The sequence below is a fragment of the Podarcis bocagei genome, assembly GCF_964188305.1.
Source record: "Podarcis bocagei genome assembly, chromosome: 2".
In the NCBI taxonomy this organism is placed as follows: domain Eukaryota; kingdom Metazoa; phylum Chordata; class Lepidosauria; order Squamata; family Lacertidae; genus Podarcis; species Podarcis bocagei.
The window spans coordinates 98,327,119-98,350,133 of NC_138126.1; the positions used below are offsets into that span (position 1 = coordinate 98,327,119).

The following is a 23,015-nucleotide window of genomic DNA, read 5'->3' on the forward strand; positions in this document are numbered from 1 at the left end:
GTAATGCAAGAACAACACTAAAATAGTGAGTAGTGATTCCTTTATGGAAGGTTGTATAAATTCTGTTATCTTGCACTGTGCAGTAAATGTTATTCATGTGTTTTGTAAGCTGCTTTGGCAATTTTATTGAAGGACAGTGTATAAACCCCTCAATATATATTGGGAATAATAATAATAATAATAATAATAATAATAATAATAATAATAATAATAATAATAATGTTTTATTATTTATACCCCGCCCATCTGGCTGGGCTTCCCAAGCCACTCTGGGTGGCTTCCAACAAAATATTTAAATACAGTAATGCATCAAAAATTTAAAGCTTCCCTAAACAGGGTGGTTCCGAAAAAGAATTGGGATTTTGAACAAAGCAGAATTTCTGAATTCCTTTATTCTTCAAATACATGCTCAAAACATAACGTTGCTCATGTAAGCTCCCATTTTCAGCATGTTACATCAGCAAACGACACTTAACAATTTATATTTACATAACTGCACTGTATTTTTCCTGCATTCATCATCTCATTTCTTCCCTCATTTCTGATCAGGCAGGGAAAAAAGACTGTAGCACAAACCCAGAGGCGTAGGAAGGGGGGTGCAGCCTGCCCCGGGTGTCATGACTAAGGGGGGGGGGTGACAAAATGGCAGGCAAGTGGGCAGCACACCTCGCATCCGGCGGCAGCAGCTCTTCTGACCCAGCAGCAGAGAGCAGCCCTCCTCAGCCATGGTGAGGCAAACCTGACCACAGGAGCTCTGTTGCCGGGTAATATCTGACCCGGCTGCAGAGAGTAGAGGAGAGTGAGCAGCAGCTTCCCTGCCCCTCTCCTACCCTGAAATGTGGCATGTGGGAGGGCACCCTCTGTGCCCCACCCCCCTCAGGATCGTCCCCGCACTGGCCAGCGCAGGCATATGCTCCACCGCTGCACAAACCATCCAGACAAGAAGAAGAAGAGTTTGGATTTGATATCCTGCTTTATCACTACCCTAAGGAGTCTCAAAGTGGCTAACAATCTCCTTTCCCTTCCTTCCCCACAACAAACACTCTGTGAGGTGAGTGGGGCTGAGAGACTTCAGAGAAGTGTAACTAGCTCAAGGTCACCCAGCAGCTGCATGTGGAGGAGCAGGGAATCGAACCCGGTTCCCCAGAGTACAAGACTACCGCTCTTAACCACTACACCACACTGGCTCCACACAAGCTTTGCCAGAGCTGCTAATGAGTCCTGGATTGAGCCTTAACGATAAACTGTCTGGTTCAGTGTGATGTGACTTATCAGAGCTGCATTTAGCCACCTGAGGTTTGAGAAAAGTCGAGAAAAGGCAATTAAATAGTTCCCAAAACCCTCTTTGAAGTTGCTAGCAAGCAGTAGCTTTTTCTTCACTGCTGACTGCACGATTTAATTGAAAGGGGATAAATTGATGAATGATGGGGAGCATTGTAAAAAGGGGCACCCACCTCTGGCTTCCTGGTTTGCACCTATAGACATGGTTAGGATTGAACTTCCGGTTGGACTAGTTGTCTCCAGCATCCTTGTAGCTTGTGGTTCTTGGGCATGGGATTGCCACTTTTCCCAACCGGCTGCTGTTTCTGTACTGGCTACTTGACCTGCAGCCACTAGAACCTTATAAAATGAGCTCCTCCACCCTGTGAAAAACTTCACCTGCCAATTTCTGAACAATCTCAAGCTCTTTCAAAACACACAGCTCCAGATGCTGGTTGAAAAACTGGCAATGTTGGTCAGATGCATGCAATCATTCTTTCTGAGTCCACCTCCCCAAAAGACCCCTTTCTCTGTAAGCACTTTTATGCACACCAAATGCTGAGGGTTTGTTGTTATTTTTATTCAGTAGACCCCAGCTTGACTTCAAGAAGCTGTTAAACCTTTGCAAAAGAAAGAAAAAGAGCTTAGCTGAGTTTCATCGTCTTTCTACTCATCACAGAACCATAGGTGATGGTTTGGGTTGGGACGATGCAGCGACAGCATAATAGTTACAAAGACAATGAGGGAATTTTGCCAGGAACAATTCTTCAAAGTCGTTCAGGACTGTGACAAAACAAATGGCATCTGTTGAAGCATTTGGGGTCTTGTATCTTTTGACTGTTCAAGGTACAACAGCCCTAATGCTGGCAAGTTATTCATCCCTTCTACACAGAAGTGGCAACACTCCTTTATTAGTATACGCAGCAAAGAGCAGGATTGCCCCACTTTTTGTGGTCAGAAGCTCTGCAGCAGCTGTGTCAAAGGGAGAAACCAAGAGGCTGAGATTTCCCCATAACTGCATCCCCACCACTGTTGAGATTCAGGAGCAGCCTCCAGTGGTCACATGACTGAATGACTCCTAAGAAGACTCTGAAGTTGAAGCCTGCTGCCATTCACCTTCTTCAGTGAGTGACGCCAGGAATTACTGACAGGCCCTTAATGCCTTTCCTTACTCCATCCTTGGGCAAGGTGTGATCCTTCCTTATGTTCACCCAAGTCTTTCTTGGCACTTCTCCAGACAATGGGCATTGTATGAGGTGTTACAGTGCAGGAGATAGGACATTATTTGTTTGTGGTTCATACTGCCATGGACACAGAAAATGAATCTCCACTTGCTTGACTCTTTGCTTAATAATTGGTTATGGCCAGTGTATTTTTTTATGCTGGTTATCCTGCGTTAGACAGAAGTTACTCAGCTCCATTGAAGGCAGGAAGTTGTTGTGCTTTCATACTATTTGCATACCCTTGTCCATTTGCTGTTCAACTGATCATTTTGGCTTCATCATCATGCCTTCTTCTGACTCATCCCTAGGTTTCTTGCAAACTGGGGTGGTTGCTTTTGCATACTTTGCAGTTACTGGCAATCTCTCACCAAGTATCAGAGGAAAGTTCACCTACACGGAAAGCCTCCATCACCTCCTCAGCTTGCCTAATGACAGTACCGGCCCCAATCAGTCCACCTGCCCACCATCCCTTGCAGCATTGTAAAGGAAAAGGTTTTCGTAGTCTCGTAGCTACAGGACTAACGGAGTCCTCAGTGAACGGCAACCGTCACAGGCAACGAGTGCGGAGAAAAGTCCTCCAGAAACTGAGTCTGCTGGGTGGATTCTGGGGCAAGCTTCAGGCACACGCTGGCTTCTGTTGTGCTGTTGTTGTTGTTGTTGACCCGGAACTGTTCCTTGGCCGGACGAATGGCCACCATGAATTGGCGCTTGAAGGTCTCGCTCAGGGCAATGTAGAGGAAGGGATTGAGGCAACTGTTGGCATAGCCCAAGCTGATGGCAAAGTTGTAGGCATAGAAGAAGGCCACGGAAGGGGTGTCTATGCCGAGATGCACTAGCTGAAGGATGTAGAAGGGCGCCCAGCAAATGAAGAAGGCAGAGCAGATGGCAACTGCCATTCGGGTGACCTTCTTGGTACGTACCCGGAGGCTCCTCTGGGGCAAGGGCACCACAGTGGTAGCCATATGCTGGAGGATCTTAAAGTAGACCACGCAGATGATGAACAGTGGGATGGCAAAAGCCAGCATGAACTGGTAGATGGTGAACCAGTAAATATCAGTCTCCGGGTTGGGAAGCAAAAGGGCACAACGGGCACTCCCATCCTCCAAAGGCATCAGCCCCGCGTACATCCACACTGGGATGATAGTCAGGAGAGAGAGGAGCCACACCAGGCCAATCACTAAGGCTGCCACACACGGCGTCCGGACGTAAGTGGACTTCAGAGGATAGACGGTGGCCAGGTAACGGTCCAAGGTCATGACTGTCAGGATGTTGGTGCTGGTGATCTGGCTGTTGGTGTCCAGAGCGGTGATGATGGTGCATAAAGGAGCTCCAAAATACCAGGCCCCGTTGCCAAGGAGTTGGTGGATGAGGAAAGGCATGCCCAGCAGGAAAAGCAGGTCCACAATGGAGAGGTTGAAGATGAAGATGTCGGGCACTGTCTGTTTGCACCTCAGCTTCTTCTTCTTGATAATGGTGTAGATCACAATGAGGTTTCCAACGATGCCAAGGAAGCAAATGATGCCGAACAAACTCGGCATGATCACATTGGTGTAGGGAGTCGGCCTTTCCACCACTGCCAAAAACAAGCCAGAGAGAGAGAGAGAGAGAGAGAATAGTGAATGTCCTACCAGAGATTCACAGAAGACTGGTGTAAATTTACGGACTATTTGAAAAGTAATTGTGATGACCAGATTACGTTTGTAGGTTTGCAAGAAGTTTTGTGAGGTAAATTATTTGAATTATTGCAAAAATGGTTAAAGAGGTGGAATGTGAGTTAAGATAATTAAAGGCAATAGGAATTTAAGAAATGCAGAAGAAATGATAAAAATGGTGGATCATCAGAGGTGCTGATGGAAGTCCAAAAAGATTGTATAAGATGTGAAGTTCTGTGGAATGTATAATAATTGGTATGTTGAAATTGATAAAAATTATATATATAAAAAAGAATAGTGAGTGTCCTTGCACTTTGTAGCCCTCTGAGGCGATATTTGTTTGGACAGCCGGCCTTCTGTTTCCTAACAGGAAGGGCCAATTTGTGAGCTCCATACATTTAAGACCTAAGCTACACGTGTCAGAACAGAAGAGCAGACCCACTTCATCAGACTACAAGTTAATCTAGTCCGCCATCTTGTTTCCCACAACCAGATACCTTTTGGGAAGTCCGCAAGTATGATGTGAGGGCAATATCTCTTCACATCGTTGTTACATGATGTGAAGCTAGCTTGTTAATTCCACGTGACTTCTAAAAATATCGCTGCTCAGTATCTGCACTGTCAAGGACGGCAGGGCTTTGGCACCTAAAGTTTCCAAATCGCCTCAGCTCTATTCATGACTTAGGCGGCTGGATGCAAAGGAGGAAGCACTCCTATAGCATTACTAGTTGTGAAGAGGCAATTACAAATGAGTGCAGTTTATTATCTCTTCCCTCCCTCTCCTCCACCAAATCTGTCATGAAAAGACAGCTCTACACAGCTATGAAAGGAGCAGGAACACAGGGAACTCTCTGACACCAAGTCAGACCATTGGTCTATCTTGCTCAATGTTGTCTACTCTAAACTGATGGGCAGCAGCTTTCCAGGATTTCGGACAAGGGTCCCTTCCAGCCATACCTAAAGATGTCGGGGATTGGACCCGGGACCTCAGATGCTCTACTAGTGGGCTACAACTCTGCCATCCTTTCCACATGATCTGGTCATTTACTGAAAATGGAAGCTGTGGTGAGCACCGATGGAATAGGGAATGGACAGTGATGGGGAACCTGTTGCCTTCCAGATGTTGCTGGACTACAACTCCCATCATCCCAAACCATTGGCCAGTGTGGTGTAATGGTCAGAGTGTTGTGCTAGGACCTGGGAGATCAGGGTTGGAATCCCCACTCACTCATGAAGCCAGTCACTTCCTCTCAGCCTAACCTACCTCACAGGGTTGTTGTGGGGATTAAATGAGGGTGGGGGAGCCAGTATGCTACTCTGAGCTCCTTCGAGAAGAAGGTGAGTTATAGATGCAACAATAAGATAAGATAAGATAAGATAAGATAAGATAAGATAAGATAAGATAAGATGATAAGATTGGCCATGGTTGCTGATGGAAGCTGGGGATCCAACAATATCAGGAGAGTCACAGGTTCCCCATCCCTGGCATAGAAGAATATGCTCAAGCAGCAAATTTTATGCAAATAACTGTTGTCAAGGGAGCAGAATCTAGCCTGCAATGGGTATAATGGTGCTTTGGTGACTTCCCTGCCAGGGACTTTGCCAGGAACCTCATTGTGTGGACCTTTCCTTCTTTAGATACCACACAACATGGAATTTACAGGTGCAGTCTTTCTCTTCCTAAACATTTCATAGAAAGTGGTTGCCCACTTTTCCACCCTAACAGGGCTCCTGTGTTTTTAACAGTTTCATGATAAACAGAAATTTGATTAGGTTAAGCTTTCCCCAGCATGGAGATGCAGCGATGGGGAAAGCATTGCCTTGCTGAATTTCTTCCAGTCGGAGAGAGAGAGGAAGTTGGCAATTCTAATAGCCTGTTGCCCGCCTGCCTTGTGTCAAAGCAGGAAAACCTGAGCGTTTGCTAAAGATTAAGACACTCTGCAAAAGGAAAAAAAAGGGGGGAGGAGAGCTCTGTGTTTTATCACTTCTTGGTTTTAAGACGAAGGGGACCAGACAGAGTGTATCTGAGTGATGGACAGGTATTAATTTTTGAATGGATATTTCAAGCTATCCAGATGTTTATATGATGAGTCATCCATCCAAAATGAAACAGTACACCCCCACTTCCCCTTGTAGGCATTTCCCTCCCTTGTCAAATTCAAGGCATAAACAAAAGACAAACATTGGCACAGTTCATTTCTAGGAGGCTTAATTGCCTTCTCAGACTTAATGGGGCCTCATTTCAGTTGTGCGTGAACTGCAGTCACTCTTTCCCAGCTAGTTATTAATCCAGGGGAAGTGCCCCAGGGCTCATTACTGCAGTTTGATGGTATGATTAACTCTCCAGTCATACCCAACACTGTTTCCTAGCCTTCTTATTGCCTGAAGTCAGGAGGGATTAATTCACAGCCACCTTTTTGTACTCGACCCACCCATATTCAATCACCTTCTCACCTACTGGGTGACAGCATATTTCTGTGGCTCCCCTACCTTGTTTTCCATGAATACCAGAGATTATTGGGAACAGTTCATCAGCTGGAAACCTGAACAACTTCAGGAACACAGCACAAACTGTGCAATATTTGGTCCCAGTCTGGAAGCCCTCGAAATTGAGACTAAGGAAGCAGAGAGATGTTCAAACCTCAGCCGTTCATTTAAGATCTTTCTGCCTGAAGAGCCTGGATTTGCAAAGCAGGTCTAGCTGGAGATATTTTGCAGACACTGAGCAGCAAATACTTTCCTCCTTCCCCAATTCAAGGCACTCAATGCTCAAGGCCAGACAAGTTCTTCCGAGATCTTGAGGTTTTCTTTTCTAAGCACTGCGCGAGCTTTGTGAAATAGACATTCTTATACCCATCCTCGCCAAAAAAGAAGACGACTGTCTGGGGGCCACCTATTTAAAATTACACAATAGGAATTCATGCTCCAAGAACGCTTTAAACCTCCTTGACCTGCTCATTGGGACAGGCGCTTCTGTAAGGGAGCCTTATCTTGCTTCCAGTGCAATAAAGGAAAAGAAACCCACAAATGTGAGATGCAGTTCGTAGAATCATACATGTGCTACTTCTCTTGAGAAAACCTGGATCAACTGAAATTCACTCTTCTACATTACAGAGCTTTGGATGTGAGAAATCTGTTTTAAGATGAATCAGAGACATTATACCTCTGAATCCTGGTTTGTAGGGAACAGTAGAAGAGGGCTGTTGCCCTCATGTCGTCTTGTGGGTTTTCCAGAGGCCTCTGGTTTCAACAACTGCTAACTTTCTGAATGTGAAGCACTTCTTGAAGGTGCAGGAGCCCTTCCAGGGAACAAGCTACCAAACTTCTGCACTGCTCATGTGTGACAGCTTGATGCAAAAGACACAGAGAGGGTCTTAGGTTTTGCACCCGTGACTCTCATCAGATGACACAAGGCAAGGTACATAGTCACTGTAGCTAGTCACCTCATCTTCCCACAGTGCCATCTGGTGTGCAGAGAGAGTGTTTAGCTCAAGGCTGGTGGAGCTGGGCACAGAGTCAAGAGACAGCAGAGGAAACAGCAGCCACATGGTGTAAGAAAATATAGAAACCATACAAAGGAGAAACGGACCTCTGGCATCAGTTTCATGGATAACGTTTCCGCTGTTTACCAGGTCTTGGAAGGAACAGTGCATTGTTATTTGTTTGGGTATAAATCTGTTTTTGTAGAGATCATATTTTGGGGAGGTTTTCCTTAACGTGTGTAACACAGTTTAAGCATGAATTAAAATATATAGCATTTGAAAAGAAATGTTGTGGTTAGGGGGCTTCTCCCGAGTAGCAGTGGAGGCATTAGGACAAGGGGGGCACTGCCCCACCAAGATCAGTGTGTCTTCAGCCAGCCCCCACCTGCCTGCCTTAGGACAACCAGGCTAGGGAGCAGCCCCAGCTTTCAGCCTTGTCGTCCTTAGTCTCAATATTGCCTTGGTATGACCCAAGAGGGAGATGAATATGGACAGCAGTGGAATCATTTGGCTCTGCCTATCACTGGTTCTGACTCCATCTCCTGTTGACCTCTCTTCCTTCTGCCCCACCAGTCCTGAGGACCACCATACTCCACTGGTGTGTCTGCATATGAAGCTTGACCAGTACCATAGCTTGGGTGGCCTGGGTGTGTGTGTGTGTGGCCCTGGACGCAGAATTTTGGGGGGCATGCACCTGGTCACGAGTCCCCTGTGTGAGCACAGAGGGTGTTCTTTACACTCTGCACCCCACTCCCACCCACCACCCCATGCATGGGATGAGGCACACTTGGGGGTCAGAGGTCTGACAGCACTACACCCCTGAGTTCGGCCATTCTTCTGCCACACTCAGTCACTTCCATTGATGGGGTAGGAATGTCTTTACTCCAATCAGTGAGAAGCTGCTTTGCGAAACCGGGCATCAGACTAGCATCTTATAACGAAGTCCAGGTTACATGTGCATTTTGGATAATGTAGTCTGAACATGAATTAGAAACCCAGTGCTGGAAATGCAATGAGTGCACAGCAACCAGGAGTGTGAACATAGCCTAAGATTTCTTTCTTTTTCCTCAAGTGCCAGCCCTAATTTTTAATTGAAGTCAAGATGGCATACATGGTTTCTCTTCCAGCTCCAAGGCTAGCCTAAGGCATTTTGCTGCCCGTGAAGGAAAGATTCCCACTTTTGCCAACACTCTACCACAAGTCAAGCCAATTGGCCATTGAATTTTACTTCAACTATGACAACAAGACAGTATCATCTTCAGTATCTGAATACCAGCAGGCTTGCTTAGGCAGTCCAAGTGGTGCCCTGGTCTAAGGTGTGCACACCACTGCTAATCTCTTCTCCTGCCAAATCCACACACACCATTTTACCCTGTTATTGCTATCAAGTACCATACATAATCTGTAGCATGAAGCTAAGGATGTTTACTCAGAAGTCAAGTGAAAGTAGGACTTAACATCCAATCTTAAGCAAGCTCAGAAGTTAGTATGGTGGTTTCAATGGGACTTGTTTCCTGGTGAACACAACCTTACCCCCGAGTAAATATATGTCAGATTGCAACCTTTTGCACTCATCTTACCTATCTTTAAATCAGACACAATATTCAATTCCCACTACAGATAAGGTAAGTCACTGGTGCCTTGAGTGTTTGTTGTCAGCAGCAGAGTTAGCAGCAGCAGGAGTAGAAAACTGCATGGGTTTTTAAAACATCATGAACATCTTAAAGCATTAATGAGATTAAGATGTGTGAGTCATTCAATTCCTAAACCACTCATTTTTAATAAAAAATTTTAAAAATTCATTTTAATGTGAGCTCCTCCACAAAGTGAAAGGCTTATGGGTTTGCTGTTTTGTTGCAGGTAGTTTATGCGCATATCTGGATCAGTCAGTATGCTTGAGATTTCTTTTGTGAGCAATAAATGAATGGTCTGTGTTGTACAGTCAAAACAAATTACTTTCAGTTGAATGACCTCAGAAGCATTACCTGCTGCATCTTAAAAGAACCTATTGAAAGCAAGCCGGTAAATGGATTAGGAGCCTTTATTATTATGCTGAAAACCTTGCTAATTTTTTCTTAATATGAAACACAGAGGATGGCGTCTACAGCGGAAAGGTTTGGGGGTTGTTTGAAGGGAGTAATCCAGGACATGAATGCTTTTCATTAAGACTGTTTCCTGTTAGTCTGCAAGGAGCTATTATTGCTCTCCATGTGTTCAGCGGAGACACAAACCCTCCGAAGCCGTAAAAAGAGGTGGCACTCCATGCTCCCCTCCCACGTTATTCCATTCACACCAGGGGTAGCCTATGTGGTGCCCTCCACATGTTGTTGGATTAAACATCCCTTCGGCCCCAGCCTATGCTGCTCAGCCATTTCCCATTAACTTAGAGAAGGGAATGTTGCCAACATCAAGGGCAGCTAACCTCTGCCACCCCCCATATGTTGCTAAAGTACAACTCTCCTCAGCATGGCCAATAGTGATGGGAGTTGTGGTCCAACCACATCTGGATGATCTCCACCACCACCACTCCCCGTTGAGGCACTTCTGCAGGGGCAAATACTGCGCCCTCGGGAACAATAAGACCAAGGAGCACACCGAGGGAGTTGTCCGCCGCCTCTGGTGCTGAAGCGAAGCCATTTCCCCAACCTGTTGCACTTTCTAAAGTACTGTAGGGGTGAAGCGAGGCAAGGAGTGGGCGGCTCAGGCAGCACAGACATCATTCCTAAAAGTGAGGCTCTAAACCCCACGATCCATTCTGTAAGGCAAGCTTTGATAGTGACTCGCTTCCATTTTTATTTATCTGTTTTGCCTTAAAAAAAAAAGCGCTCACCCATCATTACCGAGACACTAAATGGGAAAGGACCGGAGAGCAGCGAGATGCTGGATTTGGACAGGTTTTGAACAGGCAAGAGAACCAATTTGGTTTTTGCTACCTGTCCCTGCAACAAGAAGGGGGGGGCGGGAAACCTTTCTCAAGAAAAGTTATCCAGCTTGAAACCTCCACCATCCTTGACTTACTTGATCTGTTCCTGGCGGGGAAGTCAGAAGAATTCATTGGGAAGGAGGCTCCGGAGCAGTTCTCTACGGCCATTTCTTCCCCCAAGAGGACAACGCCAACACCTGCCCGCCTCGCTGATGGGCTTTGCTGGTGTTTGCTGGTGTTTTTTCAAGCCTCCAACATCGCCCTCTGACCACTTTGAGCCACGGCTCAGCGGAGCCACCTGGGCGTCTGGCCACTTCCTTCTGCAGAGCGAGCTCGCTTTTGGGGGGCGAAGTAACTTGGGAGAAGTTGGGGGGGTGGAAATCGACGAGCCGATCTTCCGATCACACAGAAATCTGCGGGCGACTTGTCTGGATGCTTGCAGAGCCGGAGATGGTCTGCGCGCCTGGCGATCGGAGCGGAGCCTGCGTTATAAGAAGTCAAGCCGGAGCCTGCGTTTAGGAGGCGGGCGCACGTGTGTGCGCGTGTATGTTGGAGGCGGCATCTAGCTGCCTTCGCAGAGGCTGAATCGCAGGCTGCAGCCGGCAGGGAAGAAGCCAGATTGGTGCGCGCGCCCGCGCGCGCGCGCACACACACACACACAGAGAGAGAGAGAGAGAGAGAGAGAGAGAGAGAGAGAGAGAGAGAGAGAGAGAGAGAGAGAGAGGATCCTTAAGCGCTTTCCAAGGTACCCGGTCTACCGATGCTGCCTTCCTCGATCTGATGACTGACATCAACTGACAGCTGACTGCATCCGACGCGCCAATGGGGCTGGGGGGAAGGCAGCGGGTGGACGCAAAGGGCGTGGGGGCTCAGCTGGGAGGGGAATGTGTCCTGAATAATAATAATAATAATAATAATAATAATAATAATAATAATAATAATAATAATAATAATAATAATTTATTTATACCCCGCCCATCTGGCTGGGCTTCCTCAGCCACTCTGGGCAGCTTCCAAAAAAAATTAAAATACTCCAATACATCAAACATTAAAATCTTCCTAAAAAGGGCTGCCTTCAGATGTCTTCTAAAAGTCTGGTAGTTGTTGTTCTTTTTGACATCTGGTGGGAGGGTGTTCCACAGGGAAGGCGCCACTACCGAGAAGGCCCTCTGCGTGGTTCCCTGTAACCTGGCTTCTCGCAGTGAGGGAACCGCCAGAAGGCCCTCGGTGCTGGACCTCAGTGTCCGGGTAGAACAATGGGGTGGAAATGCTCCTTCAGATATACTGGACCAAGGTTGTTTAGGGCTTTAAAGGTCAGCACGAACATTTTGAATTGTGCTCAGAAACGTACTGGGAGCCAATGTAGGTCTTTCAAGACCGGCGTTATGTGGTCTCGGCGGCCGCTCCCAGTCACCAGTCTAGCTGCTGCATTCTGGATTAGTTGCAGTTTCTGGGTCACCTTCAAAGGTAGCCCTCACGTAGAGCGCATTGCAGTAGTCCAAGCGGGAGATAACCAGAGCATGCACCACTCTGGTGAGGCAGTTCGCAGGCAGATAGGGTCTCAGCCTGCGTACCAGATGGAGCTGGAACAGTAATGGAAAAGGCAGAAGCTGGACTCAGGGAGGTCCAAGTGGATCTTCAGGTTACCTTCCCTGTAGAGGTCAAAAAGGGCTCCCCTTCTGGTTGGGTCTACATAGGCTTGCTTTCCCACAGAGCTTCTCTTAAGGATCCAATCATCAGCGCTCACCTATAGCAGGGTCCACCTTTCCAAGATGCTTCTGGCAGATCAGCTGGCCATGGTGTTTCTGTAACAGCTAAGCCGGCCGCCTTCATCTGCCTCAGCTGCAATAAAACATCTCTCTCCCCTATGGGTTTCTACAGCCGCAGCAGGCGCTGTAACTCTCCACCCGTTTGACTTTACCCCTAACTCTCCCATTGTCTCTGGAGGTAGACAAATGTCAACCATCGTCCCTCATGGCGATGAGTATGGGTGAGCAGGCAGCCTAAGGCCTGAGCGGGAGTGTCGCCTTCAAATCTCACCTAGTCACCAAACAATTTGGGGTGGCTTTGGGCAAGTGGCTATTCTAGTTCAGCCCCAACACCCTCATCTGCAATATGGGAGAATGAGGTGGGCCTACCTTACAGGGGTGCTGCTACTGAAACGACGGGGATGAAGTGTTGGGAATATTTCGAGTGTGCTGAATATTTTTTAAAAGCATGAATGGCCTCCTTTTTCTCTGCCCCAAGGCTTCAAATGCGTAGGCTGTTTCCCACTGTACAATGGGCTTGAGTACCTGGGGGTAAGCGCAATGGAACTCAGTGGTAGGCACGCACAGACATGGTGCATTGTGGCCATTATATAGGCCAAAGATGGGGAGGTTTGGGTCCACGGTTCAATCATTCCCCAATAGGGGGACTATTTTGGCCCATGAGGCCATTTTCCCCAAACCACAGCCCCCTGCTTATCAACTGATGTCACTCATGGTGTCTGCTGATGGGTGAGAGGAGAAGTGTTATTTCCAACATGGGCTGCGCACCCCTGTTCATGTGCAGCCAAGGCAGCAGGATTTAACCCCCATTCACCAGCTGCTAAATGGGGGTTAGATCCTGCTCAGTAAGGCAGGGTTTTATGCAAACCCTTTCTAGATTCTAGGAGTAGCGTCCATGGTTCTCTGGCTCAGCCAAATGCTTCCCTTAAAAAAACACAAACCCCACACATTTTGCACATTTTTCTCAAAAAGCTTTGAGAAAAGCTTTTGTCAAAATGTAAAAACACCAGATACACCATATTGGTTGATGCTTTCGTGAATTTTGACAGGCTGGTGAGGAATCTATTCCATCTGCTGTTACTGAACTGTCTGCTTTTCAGCATGGCAAATTTTGTCCACCTATTTTAGAATCCTTTCCTTCATGATGCAGCCTGGGACAAGGACTGGCAGCCCCATGAACTTCCTCCATTTTCTAGAATGGTTTACACTGGGCAGTTTGCAGTCATCTGGCATGGAGGTAGGTAAGTGCATCTCATTTCACAGGGATGTCATCCTGTATAATTTATCATACTGTTCTAAGGCCACTGCCTCTTCCTTTGCCACCTCACTGGATGCAGATCTTCTGATTTATAACTGTGCTTGCCATCTTCCCTCTTGGAGCTCTCCAGCTCTCAGGTGCTCAGGGATTTCTTGCTCCCTTAACTGGCTCCCTGACCACATTCTCTGATTCTTGGCACATCCACCTAGAGCCAAGGGGCATTGACATTGGCTCAGTATGACATTATAATGTCATAATATGTATGAAAATTAATAAAGACAACCACATTTTTTTTAAAGTAGCCTATGGAATGCCTCTCATCTCTTCCATTTCTTCCTCAAAACCCACTTTTTCTGTGAAGCCTTTAGCTTAGGTGTGGGGAACCTTTGCCAGATGTTGCTGAACTACCAATCCCATCATCCTTTGCCATTGGCCATGCTTGCTGGGGCTGATGGGAGTTATTGTTCAGCAATGTCTGGAGGGGCAGAGGTTCCCCACAGCAGCCTTTGTTTGTTAGACCTCTCTCACTTCACTCACCCAACATAAATCAAGTACAAGGCCCTCAACTGCATAATGCAGCTTCTCACATCCTCCCCTTTTATACCTTGCCTTTCTCTTCTCACCCCTTTACTGCCTCCTTCACTTAAGAGTTTTAGATTATAAACCCCTCACAGCAAAAACTTAATCTTCTTCTTCTGTTACTCTGGAAGGTTCTGTGTATACGGTGGTACCTCGGGTTCATTGATTTAGTGATATTGTTAAGCAGCGTGGTGTAATGGTTAGAGGGTTGGACCTGGGAGAACAGGGTTTGAACCCTCACTCAGCCAGGAAGCTCACTTGGGCCTGTCACCATCTCTGAGCCTAACCTACCTCACAGGGTTGTTGTGAGGATAAAATGGGGAGAAGAAACATGCACACCATCTTGAGCTCCTTGGAAGATAAACGTAGTATATAAACGTAATAAATAAATCAAGGATTAGGTTGTTTTTATTAGGGCCTTATTGTTGATGTTCTTAAGCACATTGTGTGGGGGAGGTGGAATAGTTTATACAGTGGTACCTTGAGTTACATACGCTTCAGGTTACAGACTCCGCTAACCCAGAAATAGTACCTCGGGTTAAGAACTTTGCTTCAGGATGAGAACAGAAATCGTGCAGCGGCAGCAGGAGGCCCCATTAGTTAAAGTGGTACCTCAGGTTAAGAACAGTTTCAGGTTAAGAACAGACCTCCAGAACGAATTAAGTTCTTAACCCGAGGTACCACTGTATTCTCATTATTGTGGTGTTTTGCAGAAGAATCTGTAACTTTCTAGATATTGTTGACTACAACTCCCATCATCTCTATTGACAATGCTGGTTGATGGGAGTTGGGAGTCCAACGACATACGAAGAGCCACAGGTTCTCCATTGCTGGTGTGCCTAGGTGTCACTATATATTTTATCATCCTCATCTGAATAAAAGTATTCCTGTAGGAATACCTCTGCAACACCTTCTGCAGAGAGGACAGTTGCAAAGGATGTGTTTGGTTTGCTAAATTCACTTGCTGGCAAGGTTTCGATGATAAGAGCTCCTTGCAGGGAGAGGCCATGTTTCATTTAATGTCTCAATTAATCACTTTCTTATTGTTTAACAAGAGAGGACTGAGGAAAATACTGGTCAAATCGATCATTTAATTTTCTGGGTTGCAGTGGATCTTTTTCTCCTGCTACACACACATTCGAAAACAGACGTGGCCCTAAGTGCATCAATCAGGTAAGAAAGAACACGCCTGCTGGTGTCAGGACAGCGGATAAATCACTCATTGGGAATTGCAGATGTGCTGGCTTTCTCTGCACATTTACCTTCAGCCTCTGACTCATTCTCTGGCTGTCCAATCCCAAGACGATTCTTGTTGCCAACAGCGCAGCATCTGTTCTTGACGTTATAAGGTGACGCCACCTGTCTGACGCAGCTCCTTACTACCTGAACGAAAGGAAGACATCACCTGCTACAGCAGCCACACAGTGTCTGAGACAGAGCAGGTAACAACGGGAATTGTTTCATAGGAAGAGCTGAGATTATATGATACAGCACACAACCTTGTCGCTGAGGACCTTCTGAACTACAGACCAGAATCTGCACTACAATTGTTTTGTCAGGCTGCTGAACCGGAGATCTAACACAATTTCATTGAGCCTTAATTGTGCCTTAGCTTGGTTAACGATACGGAGCAAACAGTAATGATCTCACATGCAGATTCAGGCAGGTAGCCGTGTTGGTCTGACGCAGTCAAAATGTATTAAAAAATAGTCTGCACATGAAAGCTTATACCAAAAACAAACTTAGTTGGTCTCTAAGGTGCTACTGGACATTTTTTATTTTTTTTGGTATATATCTCACATGCAGAGTTATGCAAAGTAAGCTCCCTGATGTCACATCTTGTTTGTATTAGCTGATCAGCTGCTATATGGTCTCTCTGCTTCATTACACATTTGACACCATCTTGCAAAGCATTGCCTCCCTGCATAGCACCATGCCCACGTGTACAAACACAAACACATAGTAATGAATGCATTTTAAAATAAAGACATAGTTTTACCTGTTTATAAATTGCTTTCCTGTTTTATTGCTTGCTGCCCTGGGCTCCTGTGAGAGGAAGGGCAGGCAAGAAAACAAACGAATGAATTAAAATAAATAAACGCGTTGGTCTTTAAAGCTGACCCTTTTTATTTTTGCTGTCCAAGGGTTTGTCTTATATATGTCCCTCTCTCCCTCATAGAATTTCCATGTTGCCCAGGCAAAAGGAGACATCTGTAAGATAGGAGACAGCTTTATGGGAGCAATTTTCATGTGGGGCATGAGAGGGGGAAGGGTTAAGCTTCCCTCCCCAAGCACAACCGTCCTGACTGGAGGGGAAGGGCAATTTGAAATTTTAAAAAGAGGGGGAGAATTTGCAGCAACTCCCGTCTAGCATAATGTGTACTTTAGCCACACAGTGTGATCCATAGGAGAGCAGGGGGCTGTCTATAGGAGCATCAGAAGAGTCATGCTAGTGTAGGCCAAAAACCCACCAAATTTAGTATCCTGTTCTCACAGTGGCCAACCCATGGGAAGCCCACAGGCAAAAACTGAGCACACCAGCACTCCTCATGTCCGCAATTTGCAGCAACTGGTATTCAGAAGCATGGGCAAAGCCAGGATTATTGTTAGGGGGGGAGCAGGACTTGGTTAGGGGGGCAGGACTTTTGTTGGAGTGGCAGAACCAATGTGATTGGTCAGTTAGTTAAGTATTTCTGTTGTCTTACTTGATTGGGGTGGGGGCAGCTGCTCCCTTGGCTACACCCATGTAAATCAGAAGCATACAGCCTCTGACAGGGAAGGCAGAATATAGCCAGAATATAGAATCTTGGCTAATATGGTAGAATATAGAAAACTGGCTAGTAGTCGCTGACAGCCTTTTCCTCCGTGAATTTATCTAAACACCTTTTAAAGCTATTCAAGTTGGAGGCCATCTGGTGGGCCTGAAATCAAGGTTAACTGCAGATTGTTATGAATCAACAGGTACTTGTCTGTCCGGAACCTTTCACCATTCATCTTCATTGGATGACCTTGTACTCTCCTATTATGAGAGGGAAAGGATAAAAACATCTCTCGGTCCATTTTTTACACAGCATGCATAGTTTTTTACACCTCTGTCATGTTTCCTCTTATTCGCTTTTTCTCTAAACTAAAAAGCAGCTATGTTGTGAGCTTCCCTCGCAGCAGAGTTGCTCCATCCTCCTGATAATTTTGTTTGCCCTTTTCTGAGCCAGGTCCAACACTACAATGTCAAATCAACAGCATGTCCTCCTCTGTCCTACTTACAGAGTTTGCATCCAAAGATAAATGTGTCCCACTGGTTGTCTCCATCCCACCAAGTTTCCATTGGGCCAACTTCATTGATGCTCTCCTTTAAAACTAAGTGCCCCAGCTTGGCTCAGAAGCCTCTAGCAGATGCATATAAATACCTATACACAGTTTCTCTCTCTCTCTCTCTCTCTCCAAATGTCCTTGGCATGTGAACTTTTCTCTAGGGGGCTTTGGCATATTTGAATTGCCATCCTGTGCCACTGCACTAGTGCCTAGTTTTTCCCCTTCTCTATTTGAACAAACATAAGCACTTCCCCCCCCAACCCTTGAGAGATGATTTATGCCACTCCAGATGCTTCCCAGCTCCTCTCAGATTTTCCTCAGCAACCAGTTGAAAAGCCATTTCCCATTGTATGCTAAAACAGCAGCGAGAATACTGATTGCCAAAAAATGGAAAGGAGAATCAGTGCCAATAAAAGAGGAATGGCAGGATAAATTATTGGAATATCTAGAATTGGCAAAAACGATAGAGACAATTAGGAGACAGCCAAATCAAAAGTTCAAAAAGGAGTGGGAAACTTACAAAGATTTTTTTTAAAAAAAATTGTTCCCAAGTCAAAACCTGGACAGGCTTTATTAAATTTTGCAAATTACAAGGCAGATTACAATTATAGCATATAGATAACAGAGAAAATTGAAAAATGACCAAAGAAACAAAAAGGTAAGACAGACCTGCATTGAGGAAGACGGAAGTCTGTCGGGAAAGCTAAGTAATTGGAAATTAAAAATATGGTGGCATAAGTTTTCTTTTAAGAACTTGTGGATTTATGGACGTATGTATGTTCTTCCTTTTTTATTATTTTCCAATTTTTAAATGTTTGTGTGTCTGTTATTTGTTAGTAAGAAATGGAACAATTTGTACAATGTAAGAAAACTAATAAAAAGCATTTAAAAAAGAAAAGCCGTTTCCCAAATCAAAGTCCAGTTACTGAGCCATTTCTTGGAACCACAGTGCTCCAAACTAGTTTAAAATTGACCGGGCCGGTGTGGTGTCACCATCGGAGTGCCAGACTAGGACTAGGGAGGCCCAAGGATCAAATCTCCACTGAGCTGTGACTTCAGGCTAGTCAACATCTCTCATCCAGGGCTGTAATGGTGATAAAAATGGAAACCATGTCCACTGCCTTGAGCTCCCTGAACGCAAAGGAAGCTATAAATGCGAACAACAGTAACACAGTTTTTAGATAACTGTGCATGATAAGACGAGACAAATACTACAGCTAGAAATATGTAAATAATTCTTATCCTTCTAAGGCAATGGCAAAGATTCCAGTGGTGAAAGAATTAAAGTTGGCTCACTCTGTCTAATCACACTGGTCTACTAGATCTACCAGTGCTATGCCAGGGAAACCGATGCGATGCTGACACAAGGGAAAGATGTAGTCCAGGACAGCATACAATACATGCCCACCTGGAACTCAGCTCACACAAAGATCATTCCGAAACAAACCAAGGAAAAGTGTCATTTGTTAATCTAGAACTTATGGTTTTCAAACAGCATTTCAGTTGTCTTGGCTGAGCTACAAAGTCTTACTCACTTTACCCTGGAGGAGGAAAAGGATGATTTTTAGAAACAGACACCAGCTTTTCCGAGGAGGAAAAAAAAATAAAATAAAATTGGCCTTTGCAGCTCAGCTTCATTGCTGAGCCAAACCTCTCATTTGCCTTTACATTCCTGAAGTTGTTATTCATCTGTGCAACGCAGCCGCAGCATGGAAGAAAAACAGAAATTTTGCAAGTCACATACTGGGGCCAGAATAAGCCATAGAACCCACCACCCAAAATGTGGATAATTTGTAGCATTTAATTTGAAAGGAAAATGGACACCGTGCTGAGAAATCATTTTCTCAGCTACCCTCTTGTCCCAAGCAAATGGGGGTTGACTGTGGGGAATCAAGACTGATGAGATAATACTCTGCATATGCTCAGAGGCACTCTCTTTTTGAAAGGACAGACATTATATCCTGCTGCTGCATGTTATGAAGGAGTGGGAATAAAGGCATCTCAGGCAGGTTCCCGGTCCTTCTTCATGGAGCCCCAGCTCAAATGATGCTCCGTTTCTATTGCGGATAAGGGAATCTCCCTGGAATCAGTAGCTGTCCTTTGGGAAAGGTGGTTCCTCCTCAAATCAGACACTCTGAGCTTATTGACTGGCCCTGGACCTTGCACAGTCAAGGGACTCTGACTCAACAGCTGCCTTCCTAATGTGACGGTGGAGCCATCGTCTTCCATTATGCCCATTTGACTATGAGCTTCAATTTGTCCGGTCTTATGAAAGTTTTGGGACGTGAGTGATGCTGTGGGTTAAACCACAGAGCCTAGGACTTGTCGATCAGAAGGTCGGCGGTTCGAATCCCCGCAACGAGGTGAGCTCCCATTGCTCGGTCCCAGCTCCTGCCAACCTAGCAGTTTGAAAGCAAGTCAAAGTGCAAGTAGATAAATAGGTACCACTCCAGCGGGAAGGTAAACGACATTTCCGTGTGCTGCTCTGGTTCGCCAGAAGCGGCTTAGCCATGCTGGCCACATGACCCAGAAGCTGTACGCCGGCTCCCTCGGCCAATAAAGCAAGATGAGCGCCGCAAGTCCAGAGTCGGCCACAACTGGACCTAATGGTCAGGGGTCCCTTTACCTTTTTATGAAAGTTTAAGTGCTGGAATGAAATCATTTCTAGTGCGGCACTCTTAAGGAAACTGAGAACGGTGGAAACTAATCCTGCCACTTAATTATAAAAAGAGAATTGAATTGTTAACTGCAATGAAAACTCCCTGCAACTGAAAAAATAATAATGCAATAATTAGCCATCAAGCAAAGTGCTACCACCTTGACAGTGTGATGACTTTATCCATGGCGGAGAAAGAAAGCAAAATGAAGGACCTCAAAGGCAAGGAGAGAAAGGCAAAGATTTGCAGAGAAAGTATGGAACAAATTCTGTCGATATGGGACAGCTGCATATTCCTGCATTGCAAGGGGTTGGACCAGGTGATACTCAGGGTCCCTTCCATCTCTACAATTCTATGTGAGTCAGGGCTGTCTTCCACATGAACAGGCAGAAGTTATTACTCCAGAGGAGTAGCCTGTTTTGCACTCGGTACCGATCAAATTGGACAGGGGTGGGGGAACTTGTGGCCTTCCCATCACCCTTAACCATTGACCATGCTGACTGGGGATTGATGGGAGTTGGAGTCTAGCAACATTGGGAAGGCTACAGGTTCCCCATATTTGACCAGTGACGACTGGTGCACCATTCAAGAGAATGCTTCAAGTATTGACTTAACATGTTAAGGGATAATGCATCTTCCAAAGCAGGCATCCCCAGACTTGGTCCTCCAGCTGTTTTGGGACTACAACTCCCATCATCCTAGCTAACAGGACCAGTGGTCAGGGATGATGGGAACTGTAGTCCCAAAACAGTTTGGGGATGCCTGTTCCAAAGCGTCATCACTTTGACCCCATGGTCTTATATACTAACTGTGAACTCAGAAGCTTGATGATGGTCATGCAGCCAAAATGGGGTTACTGGGAAACAAGGGGGAGACAAGCTTGTGGGAACCCCAGGTTTTGCAGAAATAGAGCAAAGGCAGGGAGGAGGGACTTAAGGGGATAACCATCCAAAAAAACCTACAACCACAACAGCTCAATGAGACCTGAGCATGCACTGTGGCCACATAATTCTGAGTGTCTGCCAGCTGGGTTGGGGATGCAGTGGAGTATTCTGAAAAAAGGTTGGGCTGGCACAAGGAACAGGAGCTCTCCATTCTGCAGCATTGTGTTGTGGCTCCCACTGGTACCTTTTCACTGCTTAAAGTGTGCCAGGAGAGATGCAGATTATTGCCATTTTGAGTGAGACCACCTGAAGGTACCAGGCTGCTGTGATTCAAAAGGGATTTGTAAAACAAAGCAGAAAAAACATACGCAAAGGTTATTCTGAAGGGACTTGGCAAGGCGTCACTGCAAAAGGAAGTGTGTGTTTGATCAGTTTTTTTGGTAGCAACTAAAAATGGGCCAAACCAGGCAATAGAAGGTAGTTATTATCGTGGATTTGAAGTTGCTTAAAGTTTGGCAGGTCACCGAACTGGAAAAGCTGAGGCATTCAGCAGAGAAAAAGACAGAGGATGGAATTTGTTGGGCTATAAGGCTGAAGACTATTGTACACACTGAAACAGAAAACGTAGCGATATCCCTGCAGCACATATTTAATATTTCAAGACTGTCACGTATTCAAAGTATGATTGTTAACCACGGGTTTTGATGCCTATATATATATTAGATTAGTGTGCAATGTATATGAATTGTGTGTGTTTCATATTAAAACGAAGATACAACGATAGCAACCAGTTCATTAGAACCACCCCATCTCCCCATGACCTTTGTAATTAAGACAGCTACTTCCCAAGGTTCCTTATTGTTTTGTCTGCTCTGAGCATGGGAAAACAAAGACATGGGAGGCAATTCTCTTGGCCTTTGGCTTGCTGTAATGAACTGTGGGGGATGAGAAGGATAAAGGGGAAAGCCTCAAATGATCAACTGGAGACAAATTAGCCAAGAGGTGCCAAGTCAGCTTTCATCATTCTCCACGCCAGGCTTATGCTGTTGGAATGATGGCTGTCAAGAGACAAGAGGTAATTATCTGAGTCCGGTTTGAATGCGCTATTAGAGTTAATTAACCAGACGTTTGGCTCTGATAATGAGAACTTGGAGGGGATTAATTTTCTAGATTGTCTCAGTGTAAAAGGATATCTTTGCATGGGTAGCCCTGTTACATCTTATTCGTGAGTTGAGATAAGCTAAGCTAATGCATCCTTAGGAGCTCATTAAGAAGACTTAGCAACCTAGGTATTGGCCCCATGCAAAGATTTGCAAATGTGTCCAAGTGTGAGTACCTGAAAAGTGGCTCAATTTGGGGGGGGGTCTCCTTTCACTATGCGAACAGAAAAGGCACGAGCATCACACCAGTAGATAATGCTGAACAACAAATAAGTTTACATTTTGTTTTTTAATAGCAATACAGGTGTATATATAGGCAATGTGTCTTGGAGTAGAATTAAAGCATGGCAGGTAGGGAGGGATGGAGGAAGCTTGAATTTCAATGGGGCCACACAGTAGTACTGATGTACTGTCAAAGTGGTGAAAGCAATAATGCCCCTGAAATGGGAGTGGGTGGGCGAGACCCCTCACTGTGTAATCTACCCAGAAATAGAATCATAGAATCATAGAGTTGGAAGAGACCACAAGGGCCATCGAGTCCAACCCCCTGCCAAGCAGGAAACACCATCAGAGCACTCCTGACATATGGTTGTCAAGCCTCTGCTTAAAGACCTCCAAAGTAGGAGACTCCACCACACTCCTTGGCAGCAAATTCCACTGTCGAACAGCTCTTACTGTCAGGAAGTTCTTCCTAATGTTTAGGTGGAATCTTCTTTCTTGTAGTTTGGATCCATTGCTCCGTGTCCGCTTCTCTGGAGCAGCAGAAAACAACCTTTCTCCCTCCTCTATGTGACATCCTTTTATATAGTTGAACATGGCTATCATATCACCCCTTAACCTCCTCTTCTCCAGGCTA

At 45.6% G+C, this 23,015-nt stretch overlaps 1 protein-coding gene across 1 annotated transcript; it reads right to left on the reverse strand.

Moving 5' to 3' along the window:
- Positions 1 to 290: 290 nt before the first annotated feature.
- LOC308580335 (melanin-concentrating hormone receptor 1-like) lies at positions 291 to 11,083 on the reverse strand. Its single transcript, XM_081181681.1, has 2 exons — positions 10,636 to 11,083; positions 291 to 4,056 (listed from the first exon to the last, which is right to left on the reverse strand). Exons 1-2 carry the CDS (start codon positions 10,706 to 10,708, stop codon positions 3,014 to 3,016), a joined length of 1,116 nt encoding a protein of 371 aa, XP_081037807.1. The 5' UTR covers positions 10,709 to 11,083; the 3' UTR covers positions 291 to 3,013.
- Positions 11,084 to 23,015: the final 11,932 nt, after the last annotated feature.

What these genes read in the sequence shown, in the direction of transcription:
- LOC308580335 (XM_081181681.1), bottom strand. Translation starts at nt 10,708, where the DNA reads ATGGCCGTAGAGAACTGCTCCGGAGCCTCCTTCCCAATGAATTCTTCT. An exon ending in CCCCGCCAGGAACAGATCAA is followed by an intron (nt 4,057 to 10,635) that starts GTAAGTCAAGGA and finishes TGTTTTTGGCAG; the next exon opens with TGGTGGAAAGGCCGACTCCC.